The following is a 24,854-nucleotide window of genomic DNA, read 5'->3' on the forward strand; positions in this document are numbered from 1 at the left end:
AACTATCTGAAAAAAAAAATCCAAATTTATAACAAAAAGTTTTCGAAACAACTAATACACCTAAATTGAAAATGCCTTTATATCATAAAGATACGCTTGAGCAAACGTATTTATTTGAAACGAAATCGCCTATAAAGGCTTTTATTTTGACAGGGTCACTTCAACCCGGAACAACTTGTAAACACACCACAGGCGCACTGGGATCGCAGAGTCTAAAGGTCTTGGCGTACACTTAAAGTTGTCTATTATATCGCAAATAATCATATTGCACACGTTAATGTCGAACTAGAGAATGTGATTTCTGGGGGCAAAAATTGCGTGTGAATGCTTCGGAGATTAAATGCGGAGGTGTACTGGGTCGTTCTAATCGAGTGAGAAATGTAAAAGTTACTGTACTGTCGCAACAATTCTTAAGTTCAAAAGGAAATTTGTGTTGCAGAAATTGTGGAATTATAATTTAGTTAACCCGAATGACTTAATTTCAATTGCAATTTTTGGAGGAAAACTGGATTTTTTTTTCTGAGGGGACATGGAAAATATATATAGCCTTAATATGCTGAATAACCTAATATTGTGTGACATTATAGTGGTCTTAGTCGGGGGAATTTTAGGGGTTAAATCACCAAAATGATTCCCGAGCACGGCCACCGCTGCTGCTCACTGCTCCCCTCACCTCCCAGGGCACCGCATCTAGTGTGTAACTATCGGTGGTACTTTAACTTCTGCAATGTTCCAAAAAAAAGCGAGTGCGTGTTTAGAATGAGCTAAAAATGTGGACGTTGCAATAGTCAATAATAGAAGCTCCCATAAAAAAGAATGAGCTAAAAATGTTGACGTTGGAATAGTCAATAATAGACGCACCCATAAAAAAATGTTTTTTTTACTCTCCAAGGCCGATAGCGTGCTTCATACATGTACTGTATGTATTAATTGCATTTCAAGTCGTCAAATGTGTAGGTCCACCTAAGTCATACTGCTTGATTTTTGTAATTCCAGTACTGGACGGCGTGGCGAAGTTGGTAGAGTGGCCGTGCCAGCAATCGGAGGGTTGCTGGTTACTGGGGTTCAATCCCCACCTTCTACCATCCTAGTCACGTCCGTTGTGTCCTTGGGCAAGACACTTCACCCTTGCTCCTGGTTAGCGCCTTGCATGGCAACTCCCGCCATCAGTGTGTGTGTGTGAATGGGTGAATGTGGAAATACTGTCAAAGCGCTTTGAGTACCTTGAAGGTAGAAAAGCGCTATACAAGTATACCCCATTTATCATTTACTGACTTACAATACATTCATTTGTATTAAGCTCACTGTGAGTTTTGAGGCCAACTTGTAACAAAGCTGACTGTCGAAAGACTGCAATATACGCTGCGTGATCATGCTATAAATTGTATGCATTGATGATTTCAAATTTGGGATGAATTTTCCTACAAGTTTGTTGAATGCTGAATCATGCATATAGGCAGGGTTCCGCTGTAATAATAATTTTGGTGCACAATGTTCTCAAACATTCATACAATTATTATTGCATGAACTGGCGAGCTAACCGCATTTTTCACCCGTCAGGTGATGTTAAGGGCTGCTGTCAGGTGCCTTTGGTCCGCTCCTCTCTCAGGGCATAGAAGTATGTCTCAGAGCAGCCTTGCTGGAAAAGTAGCCATCGTGACAGCCTCTACAGCTGGGTAAGAAGGACCTTAAGGATGTTTAAAAAAACAAAACACTCGCCCAGCATCATAAATACGGTTTCTCCTGGCCAGCATCGGCCTGGCTGCAGCTCAGGCCTTGGGCAAGAGAGGGGCACATGTGGTAGTGAGCAGCCGGCGGCAGGCCGGTGTGGACAAGGCCGTGGCCCTGCTGCAGAGCCAGGACATCCAGGTCACCGGGACCACCTGTAACGTCGGGAAAAAGGAAGACAGGGAAAGACTGCTTCAAATGGTGAGTGTGTGCAGACTTCCTGTCCGTATGAATGCATCTTATTCTTTGTTTAATGCAGACTTTGGATCAGTGTGGCGGTGTTGACATTCTCGTGTCCAATGCAGCGGTCAACCCCTTCTTTGGGAACCTTCTTGACACCACAGAGGACGTTTGGGACAAGGTTCTCACTATAATTTATATATTTTTTGGCAGGATGACAAAAAGGCATCTTGCTTGAATTCTACTCATTCATTGCAGATTATGTCCATAAATGTAAAAGCAGCCTTCCTCATGACCAAGATGGTGGTGCCACATATCGAAAAGAGGGGGTGAGTTACAAACCCAAACAATAGCGCAAATGACCATTAGTTTTTTTTTTAATGTGCAAATATTTCTTTTAGAGGGGGGAGTGTCGTGTTTGTGTCATCAGTGGCTGCTTACCAACCAATGCAGGTCAGATTATAGTACAAGAGTTTGGACTAGGGGTGTAACAGTACAATAATTTTTATTATCTTGCTGTGTTCAGACAAAGTTTTGTGTGTAAGAGATGTTTCAGGGCAGAAAACAATTATGGCTTTATTTCGAAAGGTTCCCAACCCAGTCATCTTGTTTTAGACCAGGGGTGTCAAACTAATTTTAGAGGGGGGGCCACATGGAGAAAAATCTACTCCCAAGTGGGCACGATAACTTAAAAATAAAGACAACTTCAGATTGTTTTCTTTGTTTAAGAATAGAACAAGCACATTCTGAAATTGTACAAATCATAATGTCGTTTTTTTTACAATCACCTGTTGCGGTTAATATACTTTGTCGTTATTTATATTTTATGAATAAATTATGTGATAATGTTCATCAAGATAAAAAATATATCAAAATCAACTTACAGGATGTTATGTAGTTTGATCATTTTCCTCGACTGATGTACTAACATCATGTGGTGTATTTTGTACACGTAGCATCATCTACAAAGATACAAAGAATTGCTATTGCGACATCCAATGGACACATTTAGAACAGCTGTTTTTTTCATTCCAAAATTTCTGGTTATTTTTTATTCTTAGCAAACTCAGCCCGCGGGCCAGATAAAACCTGTTCGCGGGCCTGATCCGGCCCTCATGCCGTACGTTTGACACCCCTGTTTTAGACATATCACACCAGGAAGCTACAATGAGTCTGATGAAGGCTGAAATGTCAGCCGAAACTGCCAGCAGACAAAAAACTTTGTCTGAACACAAGAATATTGCACTCATCTATTTGGGAAGACATGAACACAATCAATTTAGTACATTAATTCGTAATTGTTGCAGTTTTGAAAAAGAAACTGTATAAAACTACTGAATAAGAGTACATATTTACTTTGTATTAAATAATTATCCCAGCCATCCATCCATTTTCTACCGCTTATTCCCTTCGGGGTCGCGGGGGGTGCTGGAGCCTATCTCAGCTACAATCGGGCGGAAGGCGGGGTACACCCTGGACAAGTCGCCACCTCATCGCAGGGCCAACACAGACAGACAGACAGACAACATTCACACTCACATTCACACACTAGGGCCAATTTAGTGTTGCCAATCAACCTATCCCCAGGTGCATGTCTTTGGAGGTGGGAGGAAGCCGGAGTACCCGGAGGGAACCCACGCAGTCACGGGGAGAACATGCAAACTCCACACAGAAAGATCCCGAGGCCGGGATTGAACTCACGACTACTCAGGACCTTCGTATTGTGAGGCAGACGCACTAACCCCTCTGCCACCGTGCTGCCCATATTATCCCGAATGAATAAAATACCTGCTTGAGGTTTCTTTTCAAAAATCAGTAATTTTGAATGTTGTTCCCTTACTGTATCCAAAATGAACCGAACCATGACCTTAGAACACGGTTCATACTGAAGGTTATGGCTCATTTACACCTCTAGTTATGACAAATCTTGCAATTGTTTCCATTATTTGATCCTATTTTGACTTTCCCCTTCTGTTTCTGCAGGGCTTGGGTGCTTACAGTGTAAGTAAGACTGCCTTGGTGGGTCTGACCCGGGCGCTGGCCCCCGAGCTGGCTCAAAGTAATGTGAGGGTCAACTGTGTGGCCCCCGGAATCATCAAAACCAGCTTCAGCTCCCCTGTGAGAAGTTCAAGCTTCTTTTTTTGCCTTTTGTTCCCTTTAACCATAACATTTTCCTGCACTGATTTCAGTTATGGGAAAACGAAGACATAATGGATGACTTTAAAAGACAGCTGTGTATTAAAAGGTACACGCTCACAGCACGCTCATGTAAAATATGAGTATTAATTTTGGTCTCTCCTTGGCAGAGTTGGTCAACCTGAGGAAATAGGAGGAGTGGTCGCCTTCTTGTGCTCAGAGGACGCCTCCTACATGACAGGAGAGACCATTACAGTGACGGGAGGGATCGGCTGTCGGCTGTGATCCCTTGGCAGATACTGATTATTATCCCTGCTTAGTCGTTTGTATGGTTTATGTCCGGCTATTATAATCAGGTTAAGGTTTCGGGTACATTCTGTCGAAAAAATGTCCTATAAAAACATTAAATTCACATTCAATGGCTAGTCCTAATTTTTTCACTTGACTGCGTGAGCAACTCCAAGACTCGTGAAATGCTGTGCAATAAAGGGTGAAAGTCCCTGCTATTATTTATATGACAAATTCACCACATGGTGGCACTATTATTAAACCCATAAAAGGCTTATTGGCTTGAAATTTCTCACAGCTATACAAACCAGCCACTGTAACTTTAGGTCAGGGGCATCAAACCCGTCGCTCGCGAGCCACCAGTAGCACGCCAAAGGGTTCTAAAATCTATATATCATGAAAAGTGGTGCGTCTTTATGCACTAACAAGTGAGTGAAGTCTTTTATAAGGGTCTTTTACGTGAACGATGAGAACCGATTCGCAGATAAAAGCATATAAAATAGCAACTAGGAAACGGTTCTTAACGTTCACGACTTCACATAAAAGTAGGTAGGTCTTTGTCATTGCACAAATACAACAAAACTTTGTTTTCAGCACAAACCAGTTCAAGATTAGACAAACAAACAGTGTACAGGGTTACAGAACAGGAACGCTGATGAGTCGCCACAAGGCGCCCCGTAAAAGATGGGAGAAAGGTAAACGCTGGGGAAGGATGTGTAAAAAAGTACAATCTAAACTGGGCTCCTAAGGGGGCCCAGTCTGGAGGGGGAAAAAACCTCCATAGCAAAGCACATACACATATTACAACATATATCTCGAGACTTGCAACAGAGGGGAGGGAGTGGGGGCTATGGTGGCAGGCTGCAGCTCTTCAGGCGCTGCCCAGCCGTCCATCACTCCTACGGGATTCGCGTCAAGGGCGTTGGATGGGGGGGTGGGGTATGCGTGTGTGGCGTATATTTTTTGTGGATGCATGTGTGTGTGTAAGCCTGCCGCGTGTCTCTGTTCCGCGGCCTTGGTGTCGTGCAGACGCTAGTCAGTCCAAAGTCAACAACAACAGGTGTGTTTCAATGAGAGACAAGAAGGGATTTTGTTGTGTCTTTGCCGCACTGTCCTTCGGGAGAGTCTCGAAGCCAGGGAAACAATCCAAGTTAGAATGTTTTGTACGCGAGTGAAAATAAAATTTGCTCTTCACTCTAAATTGTCTATTACTGGTCCTCAAAATTCATCCTGCGGGGCAGACAGTCCGACGATTAAATAGCTGTTCAAAAGATTTGTTCGGAAATGTTGCATCGCTAAGTCAGACTGATGCACCAAAACAGGCAAGCGTTACAACTCACTAGCAAATATGTGACTTGAATGTCATGGATGTAAAAGGCAACATGTATGTGAAGTGTATGTTATGTAGGTATGTTGCAATACCTGCACTGCACGGCGGTGAAAACCTGTCACTATGTGTATGTGTCTATATGAGAGTTCTGGAGGTTGCCCCCAAAATGGAGCTTTAGCGTTGGTTATATGTATACTGGTTTATCATGTTGGTTAAACTTTCCATTTAGTTTGTTATCAAAATCATATGCAGATTTCAAGCAATCACGAGTGAACAACTAAAGTAAAGCTCAAAATTCAAACCAAAGGATTGAACAGTCAACTAGGAAAAAGTTATGTAGGATTATTGACTGACCATGCAAAATAAACATTTTTGACTCAATTATATGTCTTCTTCTGTTGGCCACTTTGACTGTGTGTGTGTGTGTGTGTGTGTGTGTACTAAAACATGCATATGAGTGTGCTATATTAATGAACCAATTACATTAATTTCAAGTCACTTTTCATATGCTGAAAATTACAAGTGTTGAAAATGTCAGTGAGCTGGTATAAATAAGAAATAGTTTTGCAGCTTTTGTATTCAATCAATTGTGAAACAACAGCAGAATATTATCTTGTAACAAAAGTTACTGTAACCTCCTTAACAATCACTTTATGGTAGTGAATACCAAATTAAAGATCTCGATACTTTATCTGGATAAACAAAGCAGGCTTAATATACTCAAGGATTCACTAAACCCCTTAAGACCTATTGAGTTGTGCACTGTGTACACATATCAGTAAGAGGCATAAAATTATTTTCATGATGAGTGCATTCACAAATGCAAATTGTGTGTCTGATCTGCTGTGCAAGGGTCAGTCGGCAAAAGATCTGATGTGGAGCACTATTTCAGAAGCGTTACGATTTTCAGTTAATGTGACATACACAGGAAAGAAATGCACACTGAAATGCAAGAAGCAATACATTTGTTTTAATGTACGTCAATGTGTGGCAAAAGCAACTACGGCGAGTATGGAACGTTCTATCGAGTTCAAACTGCCATTTTCAGAATGGGAATACAGGCACTAACTCGTTCAACTTCATTTATGTAAAAAGTAAAAACATATATGTGGTAAGTGTAGATAAAAATTGTAGTGCTTTAATAATTAAAAAAAAGGTCATTTTTTACCGTCTCCGTTTGCTGTGAAAATGCATGGAGAGGTTCCGCTGTGCCATGACCGGTTTCCAGAATTCCCTCAGAGTGGGAACATATGTGCCATGCTTGGTTTTGCAGTAGCGTTTCGTGAACAACTGGGGGAGATAAAATATTAAAACAAGAGCAGAAATGCGTATTTTGGACGTCGTCCATCTTACCTACCCTCACTTTAAAGTTCTTGGTGGCTTCGTCTTCAGAATCGGCAACGTAGTCGTCAGCATAGTCAGTAGTGCCCAACGTCTCTGCACAAGAGAAATCCGCTGAATACGCTTATAGAATAACACCATATTGCAATGCTTGTAATTATCTCACCTGTGTTTTGCTGGTGAGATAAGGAGGCGCCTACAAATTCTACAGTGGGATGATTTCTGTTAGGACAATAACAAAATAAAATAATTAATACCGGATGATTTATAATGGAATGTGGCTAAATCGCTCCGTCAAAACTAATACAAGGACACACAAAGCTGAATAAAACTAGCATTTATTGCATTTAACATTGAAAATGGGGAACATACAAATCAATATATTTATCAACGCTATACAACATGTGTCAACATTTCTTACTCTTTATTGTCCAAGTTGATAACATCAGCAGGGAGAGAAGTTTGAGGGTGGTGGCCTCTTAAGACTTTCAGCGAGGAAGTTTGCGCTGGTGACGCGTGCTTGTGCCAGTAGATGGACGTCTCTTCTCGACCCACTAATTTGGAGATCGGCAGTTTATGGACGAGAACTCTGAGCTGGCGGTTGAGACAGGAGGAAAGAGCTTGGGATGAGCTGGATGTTTCCACATCATCGGACACACTCTCTTCTCTGTCAGCCTGCTTGCGTTTCACACCACCGCTCCGTCTCGATGCTCTTCCATCGCCCTCTCCCACGCTGTCCCGTTTGGACTTGGGCACAATTGGTTTAATGGAAGTAAAGCTTGGCCCCTCATTTGTGTCATCTCTGCAGTCCTGGTGACCATAAAAGTTCAAATCTGGCACTTCTTTGTTAGATATCAGCCCAATGACAGGGGAAGAGGAAATGGCTTTGGCTCGTCTAGTCGGTGTGTCTTCCGGCCCATCCCCAGAAGAATTTATTGGTCTTGCTTGTGGATGGGAAGGCACTTTTCCAGAGAGAGGCAACGAGAGGGAAGTCAGTATGGAGTCTCCCATGTTTGGAGGGAGGGATGCTGTTGGAAAACAAAACACACAACACAAAGTTGCTTCTTTTTGTAATACCACCAATGCTCAAATTAACGCCTATATTCAAATACCTGTAACTTCCTTTTGTGGTCTACAATAACCCAACTAGAATTACAGCATTTATGGTAAAGTTATTTGTTTACCTGCAGCCTCCAAGTGACCGAGACAGGTTTGATGCTGAAGCAAAATCTTTAAGAGTTGCGGCTGAGTAGCTGCTTGGGCACACTCTTCCAAAACAGCGGGGGCTTCACTGAGCCAGGACACAGTCTACAGGCCAGAAAAGATAAGTTCATCCACTGTAGTTGTACGCCAAGGGGGGAAAAAAAGCTGTCTCTTTACCTGGGCAAGGTTGGGGACAGAGAGCAGTTGATCCAGTCGAATAAGAAATTCCCACAGTAGCTTCTCCAATTCCTGGTCAAATAAGGGACCATAATCCTCAGGGAACTCCTCCTGTCAGAGGAAAAATGTAATGTTAATGGATCAAAAAGTGTTGCTTATTTGCAATTAGGCGACTCACCGTAAAGAACTGTTCTTTGGCAACAGGATCGGTCAGCAGTGTGTCAACCAACTTGTGGAAGCTTTCAACCGTCCTTGTAATCTTTACATCGGTCCTCTAAGGAGACAGACGTCAGAGTTCAACCAAATAATTGGAGCAAGCAATGGCTACTTGGTTGCCTCAAATCCAGCTCATACAGTAACTAACCTTGCACATTTTGGAAAATATTTTGTGATATCTTTACATGGGACAACACTGAAGAAATGACCATTTGATGTAAAGTAGTCAGTGTACAGCTTGTATTATAGTACTGTGGCCACAGAAAATAATGAGACTTTGGGACCAATTTGGACATTTTCACTTAAGGATGTACAGTTGTACCTAAACCTATGAGTATTTTGATATATGAGTTGTCACTCAGCTTTTTGTTATGCTATAAAGCAATCTTATTATGCAAAATGAACTGTTCCTACCTGTTGTTACCTGTTTTTGTGTCAGGCCTGGGCAATTATTTTGACTCGGGGGGGCTAAATTTAGAGAAAAAAAATGTGTCTGGGGGCCGGTATATCTATTTTCAGGAACACTAATACAAAACCTCACAATAATGTCTGATTGAATGCTCAAAACGTTATGACAGACCGCCTTAAAACGGAATGGAATTTTTTATTTTTTTTACTGAATGAGACACCCAGAATGTACATGAAAATAAAGAATGTGTGATTTACAATATCAACTATGAACGATAAAACACTGAATATTGACAACATATGAACATCAAACCCCCTCTCGATCGACATATTTTACAATCAAGCGAACGCAACAAAAATGCAACAGACACAGCAAAATATAAACGCAAAGGGTAAAAAAACCCCAAAAAAACCACCTAGTATCTGATATATCACTAAGCTTTAGAACTTTGTTGTAAAAATCTCCTTCCGCGTCTGTCCCTGACACCCGCATTTCAGGCTGGCCGCTCTGGAAACACTCTGTGGAAACGCTCCCCACCCACACTGCTTGGTGCCTCGTCTGAGTTGCTGTGACTTAGATTACCATAGTAACTATTATATCATGCAAAATGGTAAATGGGTTATACTTGTATAGCGCTTTTCTACCTTCAAGGTACTCAAAACGCTTTGACACTATTTCCACCTTCACCCATTCACACACACTGATGGCGGGAGCTGCCATGCAAGGCACTAACCACGGCCCATCAGGAGCAAGGGTGACTTGCTGAAGGACACAACAGATGTGACTAGGTTGGTAGAAGCTGGGGATCGAACCAGGAACCCTCAGGTTGCTGGCACTCTCCCAACCACGCCACTCTGTCCACGCAAAAGCACAGATTCCAACCGTTGAAATACTTTGTATAGTTAAAAAATTACAGTAATTTGAAAACATCACAGCACATCATAATGGCAGCTAAAGTTACGATCTTAAAGATTTAAACATTTTTTGGGGGAATGTCCAGTGGGCCAGATTGAAAAGCTTAACGGGCCGCGTGTGGCCCCTGGGCCTTAATTTGCCCAGGTCTGCCATAAATCCAGACAATTTGATATCAAACTTTGCAGGCATGGCAGAGAAAATCCTTAAACAATCTTGCCTTCTTCCAAACGAGCTGTTTGGAATTTGAGACTTCAGTGACGTATTTTGCCTTAGTTATGTCAGCACATATCTGCATATGTGGTATTTTTTACCCAAAGAGCTTTGTGCGACGCCGCCATTTTTAATTCAGTTGTTGTCAATAAGTTTCTTCTTTTTCCTCCATCCTCTTGTTGTGGGGCAGACTGCCTTGACATGCACATGCATGCTAAAATCCCCCACTGTTGCCATTTCTAATAAAAAGTAACGCGTACGGTACTTCTAACTCAGTGGTTCTTAACTTGGGTTCGATCGAACCCTAGGGGTTCGGTGAGTCGGCCTCAGGGGTTCGGTGAGTCGGCCTCAGGGGTTCGGCGGAGCCTCCGCCACGGAGGTAAGGAGACATCCGACTTATCTTGTACGGTAAATAAAAACTTCTCCCTATCAGCGTATTATGGATACCCCCAAACAATGCCCCCTGTAATTTTCCATCTGATTTGCAGGTTTTTTGATTGATTGATTGAAACTTTTACTAGCAGATTGCAAAGGAAGAGAATACACAGTACAGTACAAATTCCGTATAATTGACCACTAAATGGTAACACCCGAATAAGTTTTTCAGCTTGTTTAAGTCGGGGTTCACGTTAATCAATTCATGGTAATGTGTGTAAGGTGTGTAATTTGTTGTGAGTTCATGCACTGTGTTGATTATGTTCTGTGAACAAGGTGATGTTCATGGACGGTTCATTTTGTGCACCAGTAAAAAAACATACGACTTTTTCTTGAATTTGAGAAAAAAAAAAAAAAATATATATTTTTCACTAAAGAAGGGTTCGGTGAATGCGCATATGAAACTGGTGGGGTTCGGTACCTCCAACAAGGTTAAGAACCACTGTTCTAACTTATATCTGTCAGTAGACATGATATGGAAGGGCTAAAAACTACGACATGACTGACAGGGTGCATCCTTCAGCTTCGTTCCCACAGTGTTCGATTCAAGAACTCCCTCATTCCGCACTCCATCCAGCTGTATAATCACTCGCCATACAGCAATAGATATCTGTCTATTACCTGACCGCTTCTATGTTAGCTACCTCTCTTTAGTGGGGCGGTATAGCTCGGTTGGTAGAGTGGCTGTGCCAGCAACTTGCGGGTTCCAGGTTTGATCCCCGCTTCCGTCATCCTAGTCACTGCCGTTGGGTCCTTGGGCAAGACACTTTACCCACCTGCTCCCAGTGCCACCCACACTGGTTTAAATGTAACTTAGATATTGGGTTTCACTATGTAAAGCGCTTTGAGTCACTAGAGAAAAAGCGCTATATAAATATAATTCACTCACTTCACACTTCTTTGTTTATAATGTATATTTTCTGATGGATCTACTCTGTTTTATGCTGCCCTTTTTTTTTGCTGCAACTGTTACATATACTGTAATATCGTACATAGTAATTGGGATTTGTTATATATTGTATATATTATATAAAAATATAATATATCAGTATATATTATATACTGTATATATAATATGTAAATAGTACATATGTTACATTTTATATTGCTACTCCGGTACATTTTTAGTCTACTTAATACCTGGATTATGCTTTCCATCCTTTGTAACTGAGCTACTGTGTGGATCAATAAAGTGTGTCTAAGTCAAATTGTAGTACATTCTATTGTATTGATTTTCATACAATATTTCTTATCCAAACGTTTGTTTCTGTTTTTAAAAGGCTAACGTGCCTTTTAAAAACTGAATATTTTAACATGTTGGTGTTTTAGGTGGGCCAAGCACCGATTAAATTAATGGGTTAATGGGTTATATACTTGTATAGCGCTTTTCTACCTTCAAGGTACTCAAAGCGCTTTGACAGAATTTCCATATTCACCCATTCACACACTGATGGCGGGAGCTGCCATGCAAGGCGCTAACCAGCACCCATCAGGAGCAAGGGTGAAGTGTCTTGCCCAAGGACACAACGGACGTGACTAGGATGGTAGAAGGTGGGGATTGAACCCCAGTAACCAGCAACCCTGCGATTGCGGGCACGGCCACTCTACCAACTTCGCCACGCCGCCCCTATGAATATTTATACCAGATCTTTATGCTTTAACATCAATTCTCAAATCAAAATATCGACATATTTGATATTTCAGTTCAGTGGTGTTCAAACTTTTTCCACCAAGGGACGCATAGTAACAAGTCAAAATTGATATCAATGAACTTCTGCGGGCGGCGCTAAATTGGGATATGAGTTACGAGCTCTGTCATAGAACCAAGTGAGCTCGTAAGTTGAGGTACCACTGTATTTACTTGAATCGTCAGCGGTTTAGACAATAACGGCTGCGAGTTATTTTGAGGGAGAATAAATGTTGTACACTGTTATACAAGATTTACATTGACTACTTTACATTGGATCAAAGTGTGACTTATTCGATGTTGTCCCTATGATATAATATCAAAAGATATTTGCAGAAATGTATGAGATGTCTTCACGGCTACTCCATTAGGTATTTACCAAAGTAGGAGCTGACGATGTTGAAGCGCTAGAAGGAATTCGGATCCTCTTCAGGTGGGTCCTGATGATATTTGCATCAGGTTGTGTCGAGCAAAGCTCCAAGATTAGCTGGAATGAGAGGAAACGAGGATGAACTCGGTAGGTCTGACCAACGTGACAGTATTGTTGTACAATACTCACTCGACCTCTAAACCCTAGCGCGAGCTTGCCCTGATGTCTCAAGGTGAGCAGACCTGGCACAGTCTCGCACGCCGACGTCACAAATTCTTCCACGACTCCGTAGCGCTTTACATCTCTCTGCTTCATCACCTTCCAGAGGGCTGCGGACACCAGACGCACAGGCGGAGCCAGGAGCTTCAGGGCAGCAAAGGGGAGACTGACATCTGCCAGGGAGATATTACAAAGCGCGAAATAATTTTTTTATTTTATTCTTTTGGGGGGGTAAAAATAAAACGTATAAAACTTTGCATTTAAGCACTGATGGAACCAATATAAAAAGCCTTTTACCCTTAAGAAATGTTTTACTTGTTTTGTTGTGAGCAAATATTGGTATTTACAGAGAGAATGGCAGTGTTATGCAACTGGAACTAATGCTAACAAACAATTAGGATCAAAATGAATAACCCCTAAGACTTTTTGAATATTCCTCAAAATACTGGCAAATGTGTGCAATATCCCTAGAATTATTCATAGAAAAATCAATGACATGTCTTCATTTTGGCACATTTTCAAGATATATTTTTTGAAAGATTAGGTGAAAAAAAGCTTTGGCAAAATCATTACACCCCATGTCAGTTTGATTTTAAAAATAACTGAGCATTTTATTTGGTTTGAACTACATGTGAGTAATAATTTACCAATGAATCTTATTTAAGTGACCCCAAGATGCAGACTTTGTATCATTTGACCACTTCATCGAAAGGGACTTGCATTAGTTATTAAAGTTAAAGTACCAATGATTGTCACACACACACTAGGTGTGGCGAAATAATTCTCTGCATTTGACCCATCACCCTTGATCACCCCCTGGGAGGTGAGGGGAGCAGTGAGCAGCAGCGGTGGCCGCGCCCGGGAATCATTTTTGGTGATTTAACCCCCAATTCCAAACCTTGATGCTGAGTGCCAAGCAGGGAGGTAATGGGTCCCATTTTTATAGTCTTTGGTATGACTCGGCCGGGGTTTAAACTCACAACCTACCGACCTCAGGGCGGACACTCGAACCACTAGGCCACTGAGTAAGAAGTGACACGCCAAAAAGTGTGCACCTCAAATTGAAGCTGCTCATCTTAAGAAGGGATACACTGCCATTTCTGAGAATTTAAAAGTATAACATCTAAAAATCGCAAAACAACTCATAATTTTTGGCAGAATAATTACCGTAGGTCTTAAAATCGTGCAGTCCTATCAAAAACCTATATTTTGGGGGAAAAAACTGCCATAGACAGACCAGGCAGCAATAACCACTCCCCAAACAGTATTTGGGCCAATGTTAGTGCCTGTTTCCAGAAATGAATGATAGTTTCATTCATCTGCTCCACTATTTTGAATCAGAAAAGCTAAGGTTTTTCTAGTTCTAAGCAAGTGTTAGTTTGGCTTAATGCAAGTGTTGCTCTAGTGGTCACACACAAGCTGGTCGGTATAGCTCGGTTGGTAGAGTGGCTGTGCCAGCAACTTGCGGGTTCCAGGTTCGATCCCCGCTTCCGCCATCCTAATCACTGCCGTTGTGTCTTTGAGCAAGACACTTTACCCACCTGCACCCAGTGCCACCCACACTGGTTTAAATGTAACTTAGATATTGGGTTTCACTATGTAAAGCGCTTGGAGTCACTAGAGAAAAAGCGCTATATAAATATAATTCACTTCACACTTCTTTGTTTATAATGTATATTTTATGCTGGATCTACTCTGTTTTATGCTGCCCTTTTTTGCTGCAGTTGTTACATATACTGTAATACAGTACATAGTAATTGGGATTTGTTATATATTGTACATATTATATAAAAATATAATATAATATATCAGTATATATAATATGTAAATATTACATGTTACATTTTATATTGCTACTCCGGTACATTTTTAGTCTACTTAATACCTGGATTATGCTTTCCATCCTTTGTAACTGAGCTACTGTGTGGATCAATTTCCTTTGTGGATCAATAAAGTTTGTCTAAGTACGATTGTAGTACATCCTATGGTATTGATTTTCATACAATATTTCTTATCCAAACGTTTGTTTCTGTTTTTAAAAGGCTAACGTGCCTTTTAAAAACTAAATATTTTAACATGTTGGTGTTTTAGGTGGGCCAAGCACCAATAAATTGATATCAATTCATTTCTGCTGCTCACTGCTCCCCTCGCCTCCCAGGGGGTGAACAAGGGGATGGGTCAAATGCAGAGGACACATTTCACCACACCTAGTGTGTGTGACACAATCATTGGAACTTTAACTTTAAGCTATGAACACTTTAGGTTACCATTGATTGACTCATTTAATTGAAAATAAATGGGTTTTATTTGATTTCTTAAAAAGGTGCCTAATAATTGTGACTGTACTGTACACGTTGTCAGGTCTGATATTTGTCCACGAGAGGGCGGTACGTTTTATCTAATAGTCTTATCACTTTACGGTTTTCAGATGTACCTTGCTACTGATGTTTACAATAATTATGTCTGTAAAATGTTTTACGTTTGTTTTTTTTTTCAACTTTCGTTTTGTTACAAAAATATTGTTAGTATGTAAATATACTTTGTTTTGAACGATCGATTCGTCAAAAGTGGGGGGGAAAGTCTAATATTTTTCTACGGTCGTTTTTAAGAGGGTTACTTTTTAATCCTGTGGTATGAGCAAATTGGCGCAATACAAAGAAAACAAAACCAAAATACTCACCAGTATGCTTAGGTTTGGTTGACGCCATTCGAAAAATACAAACACCGTTAGCTTAGCAGCTACCCAAGTTACTTATTGACGAGAAGAAAACCGCGAGGTTGATGGTTGCATGGGGCAACTTCTGCAAGTGAGATGAGTTTGTGAACACAGACGCCGCCTAAGGTTGTTACTTTTTTTCCGCAATAACGTCACAACACTGCCGCCTCCGCCATCGAGCTACATAGATAAGTTCCGCTTCTCGTTCTGCCGCCTTTACCAGCATTAAAGGTGGATGCTCAAAATTTAGCACGGCAGCTGCCAGTTGGAAGGCGCTTAACAAGTTTGGAGTCATATCCCAAAAGCCCCGCTCACCCGGGAAGTACAGCTTTTTAAACAAGCGCACCCAAGAGTTCCCGGATATGACGCATATTGACGTTATCGTTTGTCGTAAACAGTGCACTGACATGACATACGGCACCAAACATCTAAACACGCTTGTAATGCGTATCTGCACAATTAGAAATAATTCAACTCACCAATTGCGTTTAAATTCACAAATCGACAGCTTTTGTTTTTAATACTGAGATTATAGACACAGAAGAGTTATTATTATTAGGCTATGCTTCTTTTAGGACATGCTGAATTTGAACAAGTGTAAACGCGGCCCGGGAATGACAGCAGACTCAGCCGTGAGTTCAGTTAAAACTAGAGATGTCCGATAATATCGGCATGCCGATATTATCGGCCGATAAAAGCTTTAAAATGTAATAATCGGAAATTATCGGTATCGTTTTTTTATTATCGGTATCATTTTTTATTTTTTATTAAATCAACATAAAAAACACGAGATACGCTTACAATTAGTGCACCAACCCAAAAAAACCTCCCTCCCCCATTTACACTCATTCACACAAAAGGGTTGTTTCTTTCTGTTATTAATATTCTGGTTCCTACGTTATATATCAATATATATCAATACAGTCTGCAAGGGATACAGTCCGTAAGCACACATTGTGCGTGCTGCTGGTCCACTAATAGTACTAACCTTTAACAGTTAGTTTTAGTCATTTTCATTAATTACTAGTTTCTATGTAACTGTTTTTATATTGTTTTACTTTCTTTTTTATTCAAGAAAATGTTTTTAATTTATTGATCTTATTTATTTATTTATTATTTTTTTAAAAAGGACCTTATCTTCACCATACCTGGTTGTCCAAATTAGGCATAATAATGTGTTAATTCCTCGACTATATATATCGGTATCGGTTGATATCGGTATCGGTAATTAAAGAGTTGGACAATATCGGATATCGGCAAAAAGCCATTATCGGACATCACTAGTTAAAACATTTTGAAAGAGTACCAAAAAACACCAGAGTGCTGTTATATAGACGATTTTGGGCTAGCGTTTTTTTTGCAGTAAGTCATTGGGGGAAAAAAAGCAGAAAAGCTCATTTAGGTTTTTTGTCCAAATTTCCTAACTCTGACAAAATAAATCAATAAAGATAAAATGCATACTTCTGAGGATGGTAATGTGCAAAAAAAAAAAATTATGATCCTAATTGATTGTGATCAGTAATGTAAAATTACACCTGTTTGGTCACATTGTTGTAATCTATCTGTCATTATGATGATTTTCTTTTATTTTTTGCCTTAATTGTTGGCTATGATATACTATGTTTTGGTATTTTGCTTTCAAATGTGCTTCCTTTTTATGCTTTGTTACCATCTGACCGTAGTAAAGTCTCAGTGTTTAGTATGTTTAGCTACACAAAGAAATAATAATAACACCTATACACGATATTGATGGACTTTGCCTTGGCTGTCCCCTTTCTAGATCGTCACCATTTTTGGAGCAAAGTCCAGCAACGCGATAAAAGCCAAGCGTCGCTGACATTGCCCGCACACCGAAACACCCAACGGATTGACCAGAATGGACACAACGTCGTCGTTTATAAAGTAAGTGTTAATGTTGCCTTTCTCTGAGCTACCTCACTCATGTTACAATGTACCAAATAGGGCGCACTTGTGGTTCAATTTCCAAAAAGACACTTTGATTTGTTACGCTTTGCTTTCAATAGTGTTTTTGTCATAGGTCCAAAGGTTGTAGAGTGAAGCTCACACACCTAAAATCAGGACTAGATTTGACAGCGTTTTGGACATACAGTATTACATGATGTAACCCAACTAGCCAGAACTAAAACCTAAACTAAACTAAAGCTTCAACAATGTTATTTTTAAAGAGTTGTCACACAGACAAAGGAAAACCCAAATTGCAATGAATTTTCACTTACCGTACATATTTGTTATTTTTTACATGATTTTTTTTTTGCTGTCATTGTGACATTCTTCTGTGTCTTTGGTTACTGTAGTGTTTACATTTGAGCTCAAATGTTAACATAGCCAGTGCACCAAACAATGTGTGAAAGCACCACACACACACACACACACATACGTTAGGTCAGGCTTCCCTGCTCGTCAGTGGATTTTTTTTTGTAGAGTAACAAAGGGAAACAGGCTTGTAGGGATGATATGGCCTCTGTGTTTTTTCCTGACCTAACGTATATTCCGCTCTACCCCGGTATTGAGCACTGTATAACGGATAACCCACAGAAACCTCGACTACATACTGTATAACACACACGGGGTGCTCAAAAAACGATCCACATCCGAATCTCGATTCCTATTCATTCCAATTCTAAATGTATTCATAATTTTCAAGTAATTGATTGGGGGAAGAAAAAAATAATTAAGAATCACTTTTTAAACAGATGTTTTTTCGGCAGTTTCCACGCTTACTCGCGCACATATACGTCATATGTTAGCAGCCAAGAGGACTATTTGTAACCTGTAATCTGTTATGATAAGGTTTTACCATCATTTTTTTACCAAATGATTTATTGTAAAAATCAATTGGAATCTAGAACTGACACTGAGTCGAATCGTCCCCCCAAGAATCTTAATCAAATCATGAGGTGTCCAAAAATCGCTGGCACGCACGTATGATCTGTTTTGTCTGTCTTCAAAGATTTAAGAACAGGAAGAGAGGAGGCTTGTCTAACACTCAGAGGTAAGTCGTTCCAGAGCTTGGGAGCAGCAGCAGCGAAAGCTCTGTCACCTCTAAGCTTCTGACACAAGGCTGAAGCTTAGAGGTGACAGAGCTTTCGCCGCTGCTGCTCCCAAGCTCTGGAACGACCTACCTCTGAGTGTTAGACAAGCCTCCTCTCTTCCTGTTTTTAAATCTCTCTTAAAAACATACTTTTATTCCATGGCTTTTAACACTGAGTGATATCCATCCTGCAATGGCGCCCCATAATACACCTGCTGTGAACCTGTTTTTATGTTTTATTTATTTTTTATCGTGTTCTGTTTGTGTTGTGTTGTGTTTGCTCGGTACTCGTATTATCTTTTAACCTGCCCATTGTACAGCACTTTGGCTACCCCTGTGGTAAATTTTAAATGTGCTTTATAAATAAAGTTGATTTGATTTGATTTGATTCAGGTCAGTAACCAAGCGAGTGTGGTCTCCACCACAGCGACCGTTCAGGGTTTGCAGTCACAACAGGGAGATCAAGAAAGGCATCACGGCCGGGACTCTGGAAGAGCTAAAAGAGAGAGTGAGAAACGTTTGGAAACTACTTTCCAAACCCACAATGTTGTTGCTTATTTATCCTGTCATCTTCTGACATGCCCTGTTGTCGTTTTTCTTGGGACGTGTGCTTGCAGGTATGCCAGGCGTTGCTCCTCTCACTTGTGTCTCTAGTTTGTGAGGACGATGGAACGGAGGTAGACTCCGATGAGTTCCTCGTGACTCTGCCAGACAACTACATGATCATGGCCCTGGAGCCTGGACATATATGGCGACCCCAAACGGTAGGATCTTTTTTTTCTTTTAACTAAATAAACATGTATGGCTTACATTGAAGCTTAACTTAAAAGGTCCCATATTCTAGTACATCAACAATTTACAGCAAGATGTCACGATAATGTATTGGAAGGATGTTGTCCCTAAATTTAGCCTTGACGCTGCAATTTAGACAATATAAAAATGTTTCCAGTAAGCCCTAAATAATGATAATGAGCCGTGTTTGTCCACAGCTGTCTCCAACAAAATGTGTCTTTCCACGTTTTTACATACACGCGAGGGCTGCGACAATTAATCGATTAAATTGATTAGAAAAAAGATTTTATGTGTATTCTGTTACTTCGATTAATCATTTGATAAGTGTTACTAATAAAAATTGATAACAACCGGAATTTTAAATATGTGGACATAGTTTCCGCACGGCCGCTGCAATAGAGCGCACATCAGTGTGTGTGGGTGCCATGATCTGTGCAGCGGTGAATGGCGGATGTTTTATTATTATTTTTGATGCAATTTCTTTAGTTTTTATTTATATTTAAAGTCTCACAGTCTGGCATCAGATTGATAAATAGTTTAGTTGAACAATATCTGTATCTATAGACATACATTCCAAGGTGTACACATAGTGGCCAAGCCCACTTAAGCGTCAAATGCAGTAAGGTTATCAACAGCTTCCATCTTCTTTTAAACACATTAGTAGTAAGATTCAATTGTGCCGTTATTTTCTCTTTGTATACAACTTAACAATTCTCTGCTTCCGCTGACCTACTGTAGGAAGAAGTGGTTTAAACCAGGTTACTCTTACCATTTTTGCAACCAGCACAAGGACCCTTAAAAATACACTCCTCAGGGAGTGCTCCAAACACAAAGATCAGAGGGTCCAAGTCAATATGTTTGGGGAGAATCTTAGAGAGTTCCCCCCTAATTCCCTTATGAAAACACGTTCCAGGGGAGACCATTCTTTATGTGACATTAAATAGCTTCTGAGATGCAAAAACCTAAAATGGTCAACTGAAATTAAACCACGTTTCTCCTGGATTTGATTACATTATTTTAGAATTCCCCCTTCAGACAGATTATCTATAAACCTGAAGTCCTTACTAACCCATTCCCGGAACCTAGTGTCCAACTGCCATGGTAAAAAGTCAATGTCAAGAGATTTTTGTAGCTCTGGTATCGACTGAGGGGCATTGATTTTTTTTTCTCGTAGTACTGACAACTTTTTGGGTGCACTTTATCCAGGTATTTTAGTATCTTTTGTGAGCAACCCGTTGAAGGTTGCAGTAAAAATTCAGGGCATGAACTTTGTTCTAAAGTCAACCATGTTGTTTCTTTATTCTGCTTTGTCCACTCCACTGCCCAATAGTAAAGATTCAAGTCTGGTCAACCAAGCCCATTACAAGCTTTTTCTTACTTGTCAATTGTGTAAATTTAACTTTGGCCTTTTTGTTGCCAAATAACAGTAGAACTCATGTTATGCATTTTCTTAGTTTGTTGCTGGGATCCAAATTGGGAGGGACATAAAGAGATATAACAGTCTTGGGAGAGTATTTATTTGATGGTTTCAATCCTCCCAAAAAAAAAAAGTGGCGATATTTCCCATCTTTCCTGATCTTTTCGAATTGGATCCATTAATTTTCCATAATTCGCTTTGTACAGTTAAGAGGTGTCTGAAGAAATAGTGATTTCTAAATATCAAAACCCATTAGGTGACCTTTGTTGCACGCTGGAATCAAATTTGGAACTCTCAAGTTCCTGGCACGGCCTCTCCATCCTCTGAGCCACGCCGTCCCAAAATTATACAAATTTTACATTTTTCTTACGTTTGGTGCTCCAACAGAATCTTTGGACACATATTAGTGTTAGAACATCATTGAGATGTCTCATCCGACTGTTGGTGAGCTTTGGAACACATGCTCTATGCCAGGGGTCACCAACGCGGTGCCCGCGGGCACCAGGTAGCCCGTAATGACCAGATGAGTAGCCCGCTGGCCTGTTCTAAAAATAGCTCAAATAGCTGCACTTACCAGTGGGCTGCCTCTATTTTTTAAATTTTATTTATTTACTAGCAAGCTGGTCTCGCTGTGCTCGACATTTTTAATTCTAAGAGAGACAAAACTCAAATAGAATTTGAAAATCCAAGAAAATATTTTAAGACTTGGTCTTCACTTGTTTAAATAAATTCATTATTTTTTTACTTTGCTTCTTATAACTTTCAGAAAGACAATTTTTGAGAAAAAATACAACCTTAAAAATTATTTTAGGATTTTTAAACACATATACCTTTTTACCTTTTAAATTTCTTCCTCTTATTTCCCGACAATTTAAATCAATGTTCAAGTAAAAAAAAAATTTTTTATTGTAAAGAATAATAAATACATTTTAATTTAATTATTCATTTTAGCTTCTATTTTTTTCGACGAAGAATATTTGTGAAATATTTCTTCAAACTTATGATTAAAATTCAAAAAAATTATTCCGTCAAATCTAGAAAATCTGTAGAATCAAATTTAAATCTTATTTCAAAGTCTTTTGAATTTCTTTTAAAATTTTTGTTCTGGAAAATCTAGAAGAAATAACGATTTGTCTTTGTTAGAAATATAGCCTTGTCCAATTTGTTATATATTCTAACAGTGCAGATTGGATTTTAACCTATTTAAAACATGTCATCCAAATTCTAAAATTAATCTTAATCAGGAAAAATTACTAATGATGTTCCATAAATTCTTTTTTTAATTTTTTCAAAAAGATTCGAATTAGCTAGTTTTTCTCTTCTATTTTTCGGTTGAATTTTGAATTTTAAAGAGTCGAAATTGAAGATAAACTATGTTTCAAAATTTGTCATTATTTTCGTGTTTTCTCCTCTTTTAAACCGTTCAATTAAGTGTAAATATCATTAATTATTAATAATAACATAGAGTTAAAGGTAAATTGAGCAAATTGGCTATTTCTGGCAATTTATTTAAGTGTGTATCAAACTGGTAGCCCTTCGCATTAATCAGTACCCAAGAAGTAGCTCTTGGTTTCAAAAAGGTTGGTGACCCCTGCTCTATGCTATACACACTCTAATAGTCTCTTAAATGGTCACCTCAGGGTGCAATTGTTGCCAGGTCTCAAGACAAGATCAAGCCCAAGTCAGGAAAAGACATCGCGAGTGTCACCTTTGACCTTTACAAGTTGAACCCACGGGATTTGTTTGGTTCCCTAAGCGTGAAGGCCACCTTTCAAGGTCTGTACTCAGTGAGCGCCGACTTCCAGTGTCTGGGGCCCAAGAAAGTCATTAGGTAGGTGGAGTTTGTGCTCAAACCCCCGCTAAAGCATATTTAAATCCTAAAGATGATAAGTGATGAGTTTTTACCGTTGCAGAGAAGCCCTCCGTGTGGCCTCCAGCCTCCTCAATGCCGCAGGACACCTGCTCATCGCCTCCGCCTCCATGATCCGCCGCATCATCGAGGGCGTGGAGCTTTGGCAGCAGCCGCACAAGGCAGACTACACAACATCCTGGAAGTGACAAGCTATCATTTATTTTAATTATGCAAAGAAAAGATACATTTTTCAGGGCATTTTGTAAATTTTTGTGTGTAATGTTAAAACAATGAAATGATTTTGACAGTGATCAATGATAATGTTATCTTCATGGCACTGCCCCTTCGGTGTGGGCTAAAAAAGCTAACATTTACCCTGTACATTATCCAACATTGTTTTTCATGTGGGGAAGAAAAAGTCTGAACACTCATGAAGGTGGGTGTTGCCTTCCGGTAAGAGTGGGTCTTTGGTACAGTGCCTGATACATATACTTTAGTATACTATGTGTCTATGGTGATTGTCATTCATCCAGCTCATTGAATCTCAGGGCATTCAATCGGTCGCAACCGGACTGTTGGGTTTGTCTTAGAAGACGTTTCGCCTCTCATCCAAGTAGGGTTCATCAGTGTACTATGGCTTATTTGTTTCACCGATGCTTAAACAAGTTACAATAAGGAACATCACATACATTTGTACGACTCAAAGTCTGAAAAGGAGTATAAAGAAGCAGTTTATTTCATCCTACACCTTCTCCATATCTATTGCTGATAACTGATTTAAAACCTTATGTTTTACAATTGTTTGTCCATTCCTGTGTGAAAAGGAAGGACAGTTGAAGTGATAAAACATCAATAAGCAATTAAGCGTTGAACAAATGTGTTAAGGGAAAATAAAAAAAGATACACATGTATATACTGAACTAAAATATAAACGTAACACTTTTGTTTTTGCTCCCGTTTTTCATGAGTTGAACTCAAAGATCTCCAACTTTTACTGTGTACACAAATTACTTATTTTTCTCAAATATTGTTCACAAATCTGTGTTAGTGAGCATTTCCTCTTTGCCAAGAAAATCCATCCCACCTCACAGGTGTGGCATATCAAGACGCTGATTAAACAGCATGATTATTGCATAGGTGTGCCTTAGACTGCCCACATAAAAGGCCACTTTTAAATGTGCAGTTTTGCTTTATTGGGGATCTGGTGGGGTCAGAAAAGCAGTCAGTATCTGGGGTGACCACTATTTGCCTCACACAGTGCAACACATCTTCTTCGCATAGAGTTGATCAGGTTGTTGTTTGTGGAATGTTGGTCCACTCCTCTTTAATGGCTGTGTGAAGTTGGTGGATATTGGCAGGATCTGGAACACGCTGTCTTACACGCCGATCCACAGCGTCCCCAAACATGCTCAATGGGTGACATATTCGGTGAGTATGCTGGCCATGCAAGACCCTGATAAGGACGACGAGCATGCAGATTAGCGTCACTGAGACGGTTTCTCAGATTTTGTGCAGAAATTATTTTGTTATGCAAACCAATTGTTGCAGCAGCTGGTCTCAGACAATCATGAAGGTGCACCTGCTGGATGTGGAGGTCCTGGGCTGGTGTGGTAACACATGGTCTGCGGTTGTGAGGTTGGTTGGATGTACTGCCAAATTCTCTGAAATGCCTTTGGAGACGGCTTATGGTACAAAAATGAACATTGAATTCACGGGCAACAGCTGTGGTGGACATTCCTGCAGTCAGGATGCCAACTACACGCTCCCTCAAAACTTGCGATATCTGTGGCATTGTGCTGTGATAAAACTTTACATTTCAGAGTGGCTTTTTATTGTGGGCAGACTAAGGCACACCTGTGCAATAATCATGCTGTTTAATCAGCATCTTGATATGCCACACCTGTGAGGTGGAATGGATTATTTTGGCAAATAAGTAATGCTTACTAACAGATTTATGAACAATATTTGAGAGGAATAGGTCTTTTGTGTGTATATAGTAAAAGTTTTGGATCTTTGAGTTCAACTCGTAAAAAATGGGAACAAAAACAAGTGTCACATTTCTGTTTTTCCAGTGTATAATACAACCTTTTGTTATTGTCAATAATAAATGGAAAATGTTAGAATAAGTGGATGAATTAATTATATACTATAAAATGTACAAAAAATAAATCTGAACAGGTT

General features: G+C 39.9%; 3 protein-coding genes across 4 annotated transcripts; 2 read left to right on the plus strand and 1 right to left on the minus strand.

Annotated features, from left to right (window-relative positions):
- Positions 1 to 64: 64 nt before the first annotated feature.
- Positions 65 to 5,178, plus strand: dhrs4 (dehydrogenase/reductase (SDR family) member 4). The gene is made up of 9 exons (XM_062067014.1): positions 65 to 218; positions 1,561 to 1,676; positions 1,752 to 1,929; positions 1,988 to 2,089; positions 2,167 to 2,237; positions 2,310 to 2,361; positions 3,892 to 4,026; positions 4,098 to 4,153; positions 4,215 to 5,178. Exons 1-9 carry the CDS (start codon positions 72 to 74, stop codon positions 4,327 to 4,329), a joined length of 972 nt encoding a protein of 323 aa, XP_061922998.1. The 5' UTR covers positions 65 to 71; the 3' UTR covers positions 4,330 to 5,178.
- A 1,432-nt stretch (positions 5,179 to 6,610) lies between these two features.
- Positions 6,611 to 15,878, minus strand: tinf2 (TERF1 (TRF1)-interacting nuclear factor 2). 2 transcript variants are annotated; one of them, XM_062065990.1, is made up of 10 exons: positions 15,525 to 15,878; positions 12,815 to 13,017; positions 12,635 to 12,742; positions 8,562 to 8,657; positions 8,384 to 8,494; positions 8,188 to 8,311; positions 7,425 to 8,031; positions 7,170 to 7,225; positions 7,016 to 7,099; positions 6,611 to 6,952 (listed from the first exon to the last, which is right to left on the minus strand). In XM_062065990.1, exons 1-10 carry the CDS (start codon positions 15,550 to 15,552, stop codon positions 6,801 to 6,803), a joined length of 1,569 nt encoding a protein of 522 aa, XP_061921974.1. In that variant the 5' UTR covers positions 15,553 to 15,878; the 3' UTR covers positions 6,611 to 6,800. The 2 variants fall into 2 exon arrangements, with proteins under 2 accessions (XP_061921974.1, XP_061921975.1); XM_062065991.1 differs by having other exon boundaries at positions 7,020 to 7,099; positions 15,525 to 15,877.
- A 94-nt stretch (positions 15,879 to 15,972) lies between these two features.
- Positions 15,973 to 23,610, plus strand: cideb (cell death inducing DFFA like effector b). Its single transcript, XM_062065993.1, has 6 exons — positions 15,973 to 16,192; positions 17,341 to 17,462; positions 19,006 to 19,120; positions 19,230 to 19,376; positions 22,462 to 22,652; positions 22,735 to 23,610. Exons 2-6 carry the CDS (start codon positions 17,437 to 17,439, stop codon positions 22,877 to 22,879), a joined length of 624 nt encoding a protein of 207 aa, XP_061921977.1. The 5' UTR covers positions 15,973 to 16,192; positions 17,341 to 17,436; the 3' UTR covers positions 22,880 to 23,610.
- Positions 23,611 to 24,854: the final 1,244 nt, after the last annotated feature.

Source organism: Entelurus aequoreus, linkage group LG12, assembly GCF_033978785.1.
Source record: "Entelurus aequoreus isolate RoL-2023_Sb linkage group LG12, RoL_Eaeq_v1.1, whole genome shotgun sequence".
Classification (NCBI taxonomy): domain Eukaryota; kingdom Metazoa; phylum Chordata; class Actinopteri; order Syngnathiformes; family Syngnathidae; genus Entelurus; species Entelurus aequoreus.

What these genes read in the sequence shown, in the direction of transcription:
- dhrs4 (XM_062067014.1), top strand. Translation starts at nt 72, where the DNA reads ATGCCTTTATATCATAAAGATACGCTTGAGCAAACGTATTTATTTGAA. An exon ending in CAGAGGACGTTTGGGACAAG is followed by an intron (nt 2,090 to 2,166) that starts GTTCTCACTATA and finishes CATTCATTGCAG; the next exon opens with ATTATGTCCATAAATGTAAA. An exon ending in AAACCAGCTTCAGCTCCCCT is followed by an intron (nt 4,027 to 4,097) that starts GTGAGAAGTTCA and finishes CACTGATTTCAG; the next exon opens with TTATGGGAAAACGAAGACAT.
- tinf2 (XM_062065990.1), bottom strand. Translation starts at nt 15,552, where the DNA reads ATGGCGTCAACCAAACCTAAGCATACTG. An exon ending in CATCGTCAGCTCCTACTTTG is followed by an intron (nt 8,658 to 12,634) that starts GTAAATACCTAA and finishes CTGTCTCCTTAG; the next exon opens with AGGACCGATGTAAAGATTAC. An exon ending in CGGTCACTTGGAGGCTGCAG is followed by an intron (nt 8,032 to 8,187) that starts GTAAACAAATAA and finishes GTTTTCCAACAG; the next exon opens with CATCCCTCCCTCCAAACATG.
- cideb (XM_062065993.1), top strand. Translation starts at nt 17,437, where the DNA reads ATGGACACAACGTCGTCGTTTATAAA. An exon ending in ACAACGTCGTCGTTTATAAA is followed by an intron (nt 17,463 to 19,005) that starts GTAAGTGTTAAT and finishes GATTTGATTCAG; the next exon opens with GTCAGTAACCAAGCGAGTGT. An exon ending in ATATATGGCGACCCCAAACG is followed by an intron (nt 19,377 to 22,461) that starts GTAGGATCTTTT and finishes TGGTCACCTCAG; the next exon opens with GGTGCAATTGTTGCCAGGTC.